General features: G+C 48.3%; 1 protein-coding gene across 3 annotated transcripts; it reads left to right on the forward strand.

The window, feature by feature from the left end:
- Positions 1–451: 451 nt before the first annotated feature.
- On the forward strand, positions 452–7,981 carry FBXO27 (F-box protein 27). Of its 3 annotated transcripts, none has more exons than XM_037819150.1 (6): positions 452–496; positions 911–1,299; positions 1,401–1,512; positions 1,593–1,688; positions 6,349–6,484; positions 7,106–7,981. In XM_037819150.1, exons 2-6 carry the CDS (start codon positions 939–941, stop codon positions 7,247–7,249), a joined length of 849 nt encoding a protein of 282 aa, XP_037675078.1. In that variant the 5' UTR covers positions 452–496; positions 911–938; the 3' UTR covers positions 7,250–7,981. The 3 variants fall into 3 exon arrangements, with proteins under 3 accessions (XP_037675078.1, XP_037675079.1, XP_037675077.1); XM_037819151.1 differs by lacking the exon at positions 452–496 and adding an exon at positions 650–653; XM_037819149.1 differs by lacking the exon at positions 452–496 and adding an exon at positions 712–727.
- The last annotated feature ends 3,459 nt before the right edge of the window (positions 7,982–11,440 follow it).

The raw sequence follows: 11,440 nt of genomic DNA on the forward strand, positions 1-11,440 counted from the left end.
TAATTCTCTCCCCAACGCTCTATCATTTACTTATGTCTACTGCTCACTGGGAATCCCCCATGTGGGCAAGAATCATTTCTGGGGATTCTGGAGCCAGAGTGCCTGGGTTCAAATCCCAGCTCTGTCACCTGCCAGCTGCGTGCCCACCGGCAAGTTTTCTTGGGCAGAACCACGCCAGGCCCTAAAGGCGATGGAAACTTGTAAACGGATGTGAGACTTCCCCCTCGGATTCCTGACCAAAAGAACAGCAGTTGCTCGGCCCCGGGGCTCCTTTACAGCCGCGCTAGGGGGACGCTGGGCCCCGGCGGCGCCCGGCCCGGCCCCTGCGATCCGGTCGCCCGGGGACCAGCGGCTACAGCGGGAAGCAGCGGGAGCTGGAGAGCCAGGAGGAAAGGCGCGGGGCGCGGGCGTGAGGCGGGGGAGGGGACCGGCGAGGAAGAAGGGGTGGGGCGCGATGCGGCCGCTAGGCAGAGGGTGAACCGAGAGAGTGGGGAAGGTGAGGAAACGCTGGCTAGTGAAAAAGGAAGGGCCGGGGACAGTGGGACGGGGAGGGAAGAGAGGCGAGGCACCCGGGCTGGGGCCGGGAAAGTGGGTGGGGAGGCAGGACTGGGGCGCCCGCGAGGCCGCGGGTTGTGGCGAGCACAGGGGAGAAGGTGAGCGGGGCTCAGATGGAGGCTGCGAGGACGAGCTGGAGGACTGGGGACTTGGGAATGGACCCCAGAAGCCGGTGAGAATGGAGTCAGCTGGCGGGGACAGGGGCGTGACAGGATGGGGTTTGGGGAACCGGCAAAGACTTGGGGTGCAGCCGGCAGGGCCGAGGACTGTTGGAGCGGCGTGGGCAGGGGCCGATCGAGGCTGCGCGCCGCGGAGGCTGCCGGGGCCTGACGCTCGGGTCCTTCCTCTCCCGCAGCCGCCGCTCGGCCTGCCGGGGCGGGACCATGGGCGCCTCGGCCTCCAAGGGCCCGCCCGCCCGAGCCCCGGCACCGGAGCCCGAGCCCGGGCCCGAGGAGGCGCTGGACCTGAGCCGCCTGCCCCCGGAGCTGCTGCTGCTGGTGCTCAGCCACGTGCCCCCCCGCGCGCTGCTGGCGCGCTGCCGCCGGGTGTGCCGGGGCTGGCGCGCCCTGGTGGACGGCCAGGCCCTGTGGCTGGTCATCCTGGCCCGGGACCACGGCGCCGCGGGCCGCGCCCTGCTGCCGCTCGCCCGCCGCTGCCTGCCCCCCGCCGGGCCCTCCCTCCTGGGCCGCTTCTGCGAGCGCAGACCCATCGGACGCAACCTCATCCGCAACCCCTGCGGCCAGGGTGGGGCGCCCGTCCGCGGTGGCCGGAGCGGCGGGGAGCCGGTGGGAGGCGCCCGGGTTAGCGGCTGGGACGCGGGAGCAAGGCTGTTTTTGTTTAAACAGAAGGCCTGCAGAAATGGATGGTGCAGCACGGCGGGGACGGCTGGGTGGTGGAGGAAAACCTGACAGCCGTGCCCGGGGCCCCATCGCAGACCTGCTTCGTGACTTCCTACAGGTGAATGCCCCTGCTCCCCCAGAGCCAGGGCCGGTCTGCGGGGGGCCTGCTGGTCACTGCCTCTCCTCCCGCCTTCCCAGATGGTGTCGCAAGAAGCAAATCTTGGACCTGGAGGAGGAGGGTCTGTGGCCGGAACTGCTGGATAGTGGCAGGCTTGAGATTTGTGTCTCTGACTGGTGAGTGTGATGAACCAAACGCATGCACCCATGCACTTTGCATGGGTGACTTAATTTAGGCTTCCACTGAAGCTCTGGGAGGTGACCTGGCTTAACCACCATCAAGCCTCTAGTGATGAGCTAAGTACACCCTGAACCTGGAAAGGGGACTGGATGGGAAGATGGCAGATTAGCTCCAGTACAGAGGCCTTGGAGCCAGCTCAGTCTTGTGTGAATGAGATGCTCTTTGCGTTAGAAAGAGACATATAGCCTAGTTGGCTAAGAGCTAGAATTCTGGAACCAGACTGCTGGGGTTCAAACCCCGGCTCTGCAGCTGTATGATCTTGGCCAAGCCACTGTGTGCTGCAGGTTCCTCATCTTTACAAGACAGGATTCTTGGAAAGACAGTTATTACAGGGCAAGCAACAGCAAGTGCTTATTTTGAACTTTGCAAAGGAAAGGGTATTTCAAGCCCTCAGCTCTTTCAGAGCATCATAGGAAACTGAGGTTCAGCAGGGGCTGGGGGGTGGGGTTGCTTGCCCTGGTGGCACAGCTAGGGCTTGGCAGAACCTGGCATTAAGCTCTGACTTATCAGACTCCAGAGCTTGTGCTCTGTAGTGATGGTCTTCAAACTGGGGTACACGAGGACTTCCCGAGGGGTATACCACCCAGATGGTTCTAAGGGAGTCAAATTCCAGATCCTGTACAGCTATATGTTTCACATTCTAGAATTGATCTGCCACAGATTGCATCCATCATGGAGGTTACATGAGAATCTCCTTCCCTACTTCCTCTTTCACAACTTCCCTTCCCTAATTTTACAGAAAAAAAATTCCCCTTGTCTATCTAGAACCTTTCTATGGCATGTGACCCCAAGGCGTAAAGACCACTGGAGAGCCAAGCAAAATGACCATTTGAAATTTTGGCATTAGCAAATTCACTTTTAATCAAGACACCATAACCTCCCCCCAACCCATCTCATTAAGAGATGTATTTCCAATAAAATTTTGTTTTTAATTTAACCATTGTTGATCAAATAATGCGACATACTTGTGTAGTTTTGATCGGTGTATGCCATTTAACCGGAATAATGAGTGGTTCCCGAATTTTGCAGCACATCACCTAGGGAACATTTTAAGATCTCCTGATGCCCAGGTCTCATGCCAGACCAGTTACAGCAGAATGAGACCCAGGCAGCAATATCCGTGAGAAGTTTCAAGCCAATTACTAAGTTAGACAGCCCAGTCTCCGAGGGGTTCCCAGAATCACCCTCGGGGTCCATAGTTAACAGGAAGGACTCGCAGGACTCACTGAAAGTTAGTATACTCATGAACACAGTTTATTATAGAGAAAGAATAGAGATTAAAGTCAGCCATAGGGCAGAGTTCAGGAATACCAAATGCAGAGCTTCCGTTGTCTTCTCCCAAGGAATCAGGTTATGTTACCCTCCTGGCACCAATGTTTGACAGTACACATGGAGTACTGACCACCTGGGCTTTGGTGTCCAGGTTTTTTACTGGGGCTTCATCTTTTTTTTTTTAATTAAATTCAGTTTTATTGAAATATATTCACATACAATACAGTCATCCATGGTGCACAATCAGCTGTTCACAGTACTATTATATAGTTGTGCATTCATCACCCCAGTCTATTTTTGAACATTTTCCTTCCATCAGAAAGAATCAGAATAAGAATAAAAAATAAAAGTAAAAAAGAACACCCAAACCACCCCCCCATCCTACCCTATTTTTCATTCAGTTTTTGTCCCCATTTTTCTACTCATCCATTCATATACTAGATAAAGGGAGTATGATCTACAAGGTTTTCACAATCAGTGTCACCTCTTGTAAGCTACATTGTTATACAATCGTCTTTAAGAGTTCAGACTACTGGGTTGGAGTTTGATAGTTTCAGATATTTACTTCTAACTATTCTAATACATTAAAACCTAAGAGGTGATATCTATACAACGCATAAGATGTCCACCAGAGCGAACTCTCGACTCCATTTGGAATCTCTCAGCCACTGAAACTTTATTTCATTTCCTTTCACATCCCCCTTTTGGTCAAAAAGATACTCTCAATCCCACAATGCCGGGTCCAGATTCATCCCTGGGAGTCATATCCTGCGTTGCCAGGGAGATTTACAACTGGGGTTTCATCTTGTAGACTTGATTGATTGATTGCCGCAGTGGTTAATCTCAGCCTCCAGGTCAACTGGTAACACATGACCCAAAGCCCCCACCTAAACCTCCCATCCAGTCATATCCAGTATGACTTCAGGCCCCCAGGCAAAAACATTCCTATCAGTCATAACATTCAGAGGGTCCAGAGATTATCTGTCAGAAGCCAAGGGCAAAGGCCAGAACTTCTCTTTTTACAAGACCAAGTCTATCCTACAAATTTTATAAACATTCCCAAGAGGATTCCAGTCTCAGAAAATTGGGAATCATTAGTGGGTAATGATAATTCAGTCTAGAAGAAAAAAAAATGTTGACACTCAGAGCTTTATGGTCACAGGAAGAGTTTTTTTCATCATTTTTTATTGTAAGAAAATACATAGTTTGAAGGTGTGAATGATGCAATATTTATGACCAAAGATATGGGACTTATGGAGGGGAAGGGAGATAAAAAGATCAAGATGATCTGATTGAGAGACAGTGTTCAACTCCAAATACTGAATTGGAAAAGGACAGAAGTGGAGAGGAGTAGGAGGAGGAAGTAAAAAAATTGGATGAGAGAAACAGTTAAAACACAATATGAAAATAAGTAATACTTCTCCTTAAATTCCTTCTATACACAAAATACACAATTTGCCAAAGCCAATTTGTGCTACTGGGGTTCTGTGAGCTCCTTAAGTGTATTTGCATCCTCTGCAACAGCAGAAAATGAATATGATACAATCAGAATATGCTGAAGACAAGTTAAACTTGCCAGCAGGTTCTTTTTTTTTTCTTTATATATATTTTTTATTTTATTTTTTAATCATCATTTTATTGAGATATATTCACATACCACGCAGTCATACAAAACAAATCGTACTTTCGATTGTTTACAGTACCATTACATAGTTGTACATTCATCACCTAAATCAATCCCTGACACCTTCATTAGCACACACACAAAAATAACAAGAATAATAATTAGAGTGAAAAAGAGCAATTGAAGTAAAAAAGAACACTGGGTACCTTTGTCTGTTTTTTCCTTCCCCTATTTTTCTACTCATCCATCCATAAACTAGACAAAGTGGAGTGTGGTCCTTATGGCTTTCCCAATCCCATTGTCACCCTTCATAAGCTACATTTTTATACAACTGTCTTCGAGATTCATGGGTTCTGGGTTGTAGTTTGATAGTTTCAGGTATCCACCACCAGCTACCCCAATTCTTTAGAACCTAAAAAGGGTTGTCTAAAGTGTGCATAAGAGTGCCCTCCAGAGTGACCTCTCGGCTCGTTTTGGAATCTCTCTGCCACTGAAGCTTATTTCATTTCGCCAGCAGGTTCTTAAAAATCACAAAATCTCTTCACCCCACCCACCCTCTATCCCCAAAGGAAAAATGTTTAATTTAAATTTACATGTATATATATATAGAGAGAGTGTGTTTGTGGTTGTTGGTACAGAGAAGTATGAAAAGGTAATCCATAAAAGTCTTCTAAATATAAAAATATATTAATATTACATTACATCAGGACAGAATTTTGTGGGAGAACTGAAAGAGAAATTCAATTCTAAGGAGAAGAGGGAATGATGTAAAGTCTTTCAAAGGAGGTACTTGTTTGTGTATTTTTACAGTCCATTTAACTTTTTAAAACATGTTAACTTCTAACATCAGACTTGCACGTGCATTAGGGTGTGGCTCAATGAATTATCACAGTGAACATATACATGCAACCAGCCTCCAAGAATAGAAAGTTGCTGGCAACACCCACTCCCAGAATCCCTCAGGCCCCTTTCCCATCACCACCCAACCCAAGGGGAACCAGCGTCCTGATTTCTAATACCATAGATGGGTTTTGCCTGTTCTTGTCCTTTATATAGGTGGAATCATACGATATATTTTGTATCTGGCTTCTTCCACTCAATATCATGTTTGTAGGGTCATCCATAATTTTATGTAGCTGTAGTTAGTTTACTTTCATTGCTGTATAGTATTCCACTATGTGAGTATACCCCTATTTAACCATTTACCATTGATGAACATTGGGTGGTGGTGTTCGTTTCTTTTTTAATATTGCTGGGTATCACATCACCAATTTATTTAGATTCCACTGGATCCTTTTTAAATGACTGATACAGAAATTGTATTTCAAAACATCAATCTTACAAACTTGGGAAATGATGTGTTTTGCACCCATATAAGCCTAGAATGAGGAATTTTCACTGTCGCCTTAATAACGTGGGAAGAGGCACATGGGGCAGCACTGCTCTAGGTCAGTGCTTCTAAAACCAAGGTGGCTGGGAACCAGCTAGGGATCTTGTTCAAGTTCAGATTCTGATTCACTGGGGAAGGGGCCCAGCTCCCAGGTGACATCGATGGCACTGGTCCAAGGCCCACACTTTGCATGGCAAGGAACTATAAGAAATGGAAGTGCATAGGCAGGGAGAGTGTTCAGGTGGGGAGGCAGACACCCTCAAAGAGATGGGGTGGCAAGTCCAGCCTTCAGGCTTTGGTCCTCCCGCAGGTGGGGAGCCCGGCACGACTGCGGCTGCATGTACCAGCTCCTTGTCGAGCTGATAGATGCCAACCAGGTCGTCCTGGAGAAATTCTCTGCTGCTCCCGAACCCATCCAGCAGTGGAACAACCATGCCTGCTTTCAGGTGAGTCTCTTACTGGGGGAGCTGGGGAGAGGGTGGTGAAGACCCCTGACTAACCACTTCCAAACTTGGCTTGAAATCAGCAGCATCATTTTATTACCTCTCATGGTTTCTGAGTCAGTAATTTGGGAAGGGCTCAGCTGGGTGGTTCTGACTCCGGCTCTCATGTAGCTGCATTCAGGTGACGGCTGGAGCTGCAGCAGCTGCTGGCTCCGTGGAAATCTCAGGGCTGCTTCGTGGCTTCTGTCTCCCTGGGCTGGTTTGGGCTTCCTCACAAACATGGCAACCTCGGGGCAGTCAGACTGTTTCCACAGTGGCTCAGGGCTCCTCCATGAGGATACTAGAAAAGCAAGCAGAAGTGGCCTTGCCTTCTCTGGCCTACTTTAAGGTGTCATTTGAAATTCACACTTCATCCACACTCTTGGTTACCAGCAAACCTTCCCAGCTAGGGAATTAGAGTCCACCTCTTGATGAGGGATTGGAAGATTCTGGAAGAACATTATGTGGAACAGGAGGTGCTGTTGTGGCCATCTTTGGAAAATGCCATCTGCCAGAAGGCCTCAACCTCAGCCTTTGAAGGGAGAGCTGTGGCAGAATGGGGCTGACCCCTTCCTCTACCCACAGGTCACGCATGTGTTCTCCAACCTCAAGATGGGCATCCGCTTTGTATCTTTCGAACACTGTGGCCAGGATACCCAGCTCTGGGCTGGCCACTACGGAGCCCGTGTGACCAACTCCAGTGTGATCGTGCGGGTCCGTCTGTCCTAGTCGAGGGCTGTCCTCGCAAGACAGCCTGACCGTGCCTTCCGGGAGCTGGTACCGTTGAACCAGGAGCTTGTACCTCCCTGGCATCCGGGGAACTCCTGGGACCAGTCAAGGGTCCTGCCCCATCTCCAGGTTCTGAAAACTGCTGGAAGTTTCTTTTCTCAGGTCCGTCTACTGCTGCTGCTTTAGGGTGGCCCATGCTGTGCTGAGGGGAGACCCACAGGAGAGCACGGGGGAATGCAGGTCCCAGAGAGCCCCTCACCTTCAGCTCCCTTCTCCTCCCTCAGCCCCGAGAGGCAGTTGGTTTCAGCCCCAAGCTCCTCTGCCCTGTCTCCTGTTTTTGCTTCAAAGGCTTTGTTTTATTCATCCCTGCAAAAAAGCCTTCTCTTCATGTCTAAACTAGAATCTCATCCTTAGCGGGCTTGTAAAAGACCAGCCACCTTAGGGAGGTGAAATTAACCTCCAGAGGCTTCAAGCTTCAGGGCTGGGACCAGGTCTCGCAGCTGAACGGCAGCCAGCTCGAAGAATGTTTGGGGGTAGATGACCCCACCCACAATGACTTCCCTGAAAAATGAGGTGGTCCCCTGAGCCCAGCCCTGACCCTCAAGGACCCTTGGAATTGTTTGGTATTTAAAATTATTTTATTTTGAATTTTTTTGTCAAACACTGAAAGAATAATATATTAACAACCTGTATGTGCTAATCATATGTAATAAATTTATTATTTTGCCATAATTGCTTCAGGCCTTTTTTTGATACTGTTGGTTCAGGGTAATAAGTAGCCCTCATTGAGGAGGGAAAACTCTATAGAAGAAAACACCAGCTAATACTTGTAGAAGGAAAGGAAGAATTAGAATATCGTTTCCCAAGCCCTAATGAAATGATGGGCTCTGGCAAAAATTTTCAGTGTCAAAGGCATGAGGTAGATGGTGGGTGGGGAACTGGATGAGGGACACCTCCCTCGTGACTTTCCAGTCATGAAAGTGCAAGAACCAAATGTCAGGAGCAGGCGGTTCCCACCCCGATGTCATTTCCAGCCTCACTGTGGGCGAGACGGTCAGATGTTCGCGTCTCCTGATGTGATGCACATGGACACTCTGAACTGTCCTGAACAAATGGCTTGGGCCTTTAGCTGTACCTTCCAGTAAACGGGAAACGGGGAGAGCAATACCAGGGCCCAGAATGCAGGGTGTTTTGTTAGTATCATAAACAGGGGGATGGAGGGGTCTGTAACAGGTAAAACAGTCTAAGGGCCATGACCAGGTAAGAGTGGGTGGTCCTGAATGCTGGGGTGAGTGCTCCAACATATCCATGCATTGGGGAGGCCACCTTCTTGGCCCCACCCTCCTCAAACATCTGATGCTACCCAGACTCTGCCTCTCCGGGACAAAGGCTCACCCCTCTCCGAACAGTGGGGTGGTTTGGACAGTTCAGCTCTAGAGGACATGTTTGGGTCTGTTGGGAGAATTTGAATATGAGGAATACAAGTAAAAATTTTACAGGAATGGAAAGATGGAGACTGTGGTAGTTTGGAGCTGTTACGTACCCCAGAAAAGGCCATGTTCTTTTGATCCCTTCCTGTGGGTGCAGACCTATTGTGGGTGGGACCTTTTGGTTAGGTTATTTCAATTGAGATTTGACCCAGCCCATTCAAGGTGAGTCTTAATCCACGTACTGGAGTCCTTTATGAGACGGTAAAACACACAGAGAAGCTAAGAGATGACATTAAGAGAAGCTCACGGGAAAAGCCCCAGAGAAGCTGAGAGACAAGGACACACCCGGAGAAGCTAAGAGAGACAGAAGCTAAAACAGAAATGCAGCCAGAAGCTGGAAGCAACGAAACCTGGGAGGGAAGGATAAGCAGACACCGGTCACATGCCTTCCCGTGTGACAGAGATGCCACAGCCTTTCTTCAGAGTCTACGTATGGTCCTGTTGATGCCTTGAGTTAGACAATTTCATGGCCTAAGAACTGTAAATTGTAAGTTAATAAATCCCCATTGTAAAAGCCAATCCATTTCTAATGTATTGCATTTCGTCAGCTTTACCACTGAAACAGAGACCATTGCCTGATTTAAAAAAAAAAAAAAAAGTTTGCAATAATTTGTGCAGTATAATTTCATTTTGGTGTGTAAGCTTCCAGAAGAATTTGAACTAAGGTGTTACAGGGGTTACTGCACTAGTGTTCTCTGTGTGATGGGAATGAGGCTTTTGTACTTGTTGGTTTTGCTTATCTGTATCTCTTAATTTTCTACAAGGGGCATGTATGGCTAAGAATAACAATAATGATAATAATTAGTAGTAATGAGTGTGTGTTTATAGAAATACAACATTGCAGACAAGTCTAAATACAATTTTCCTCCGTTTCCAGAAATAACCCTATTTAGGAGGCATCTTTGCTAACAGGTTTTGTTTTGTTTTGTTATTATGGAGAATTCCAAATATAAGCAAAAGTAGAGAGAAGAGGACTATAATTTCCATGAATCCATTACCCTGTTTCAGTAATTATCAAACTTACAGCTAGTCTTCCATCTGTCTCCCCTGTCCATTCTCCCACTTCCATAAACTTTTTTAAAATATATTTTTGTTTTTAAACATTCTCAAACTTACAGAAAAGTTGCAGGTATGGTACAAAGAGCTGCTTTTTCCAGAACCATCTAAGAATGTGCTTCCAACTTAATGTCCCATCAGGATCACTGCAGAAGGCAGTAAGGTGTATCTTCTACAAACAAGGACATTCTCCTACATAACTACAATACAACCATCACAATTAAGAAGTTCACGTTGATTCAATAACTACCAGTGCAGAGAAGTCTTGGCAGGCTGCGACTGCTGTCCTTAGAGACGTCTGCCTGCCAGGTGCATCCTCGGCTGGCTTCTCGGAGCTTGGATTTGGGGAGTGTCCCCGCCCTTTCCTAACTGATGAGGGTAGCTCCCTTGTCTGGAATGTTCGTGCAAACAGTGCGGTTTATGCTCAACACCGGCTTTCCTTCTGAGAATCTGCAGTCCTGGTACCCGAAAGGCAGAGGAGGATGCCACGAGACCAGCCCGCAGTAAAAACCTTCATCACTGAGTCTCTAAGGGGCGTGTGGCTGGGGGAAGTGTGCTCAGCGACCATTCGTGGGAGGGACAGAGTGTCAGGAGCACATGGATTTCTCCAGACCCTGCCTGTGCCTTTTCCCCCCAGGACGCCGCTGTGTATCCTTTCTACGCCGCTGTCATAAATCCCGCACGCGCCAGGTCCCATGAGACCTCTGGCAATTCTCGGAATGTGGAAGTAGTGTCAGGACTACTCACCACCCCCACACACACGCACACACACACACGCACACACACCCACCCACACACACACAAGCACATGACACAAATGCAGTGCCTGCAGCAGTGGAGTCACTAGCCCCTGACTCACAAATACCTGGCTGCAGCATTATATGAGATAGAGGGAGAGAGAAGAGAGAGATGACAGACCCGGGGCCTGGGTGGCCGTGGAGTTTCACCAGTGCTGTGAAACAGCAGGTGATCTGCTGACTGTTTTAAAAGGTAAAAATTATCCCTGGAATTTAAAAGAATAGATCCAACCCCCAGAGCGTTGGCTTACCGGATCCCCTGGCTGTTTTGGGCCAATGCTGGCTAAAGTGAGGAAAGATGAGTAGCCGGGGTGATACCTTAAATTTTCTTCCTCTTTCCTCCAGGTTGGAGCCAAAATTCCAGAAGATGGGGCTTTGGGTGAACCAAAAAATGTGGGAGTTTGCTTTGTAATCTTCTCTAAGTGGGAGGGAAAACAGTTAAACCCGTTTTTGAATCTGTTCCCGGGGATGGATCAAAGCTTTAGATAAGCCAGAGGAGGGGGGCAGGGAGAAAAAGAAAAAACATTCCAGAAATTTCTTCAGCCCAGCTGTGGCCCTGGTGCAGCCCCTCCTTCCATTCTGGCTGGGAGCTTCTGCAGGTGTGATGTTAACCCTGTAAGTCCTCCAAGTTTGAGTATGCCTGCAGTGAGAGGGAAAGAAAAAAGCACAGAGGAAAATTTGAAAAACGGCTTTGTATTTTATGGCATCTGGGTGTATGATAAAAAAAATTGATGTAAGACGTTGTATGCTTATAGTTTCATCGGTGCTAGAGGTTTCCTCCCAACCAGGGCAAGCTGGAAAAAAGAAATATTCATGTGAAACAGCCCCCTTGATTCTTGCCATCGGTG

The sequence above is a fragment of the Choloepus didactylus genome, chromosome 27 (genome assembly GCF_015220235.1).
Source record: "Choloepus didactylus isolate mChoDid1 chromosome 27, mChoDid1.pri, whole genome shotgun sequence".
Lineage (NCBI taxonomy): Eukaryota > Metazoa > Chordata > Mammalia > Pilosa > Megalonychidae > Choloepus > Choloepus didactylus.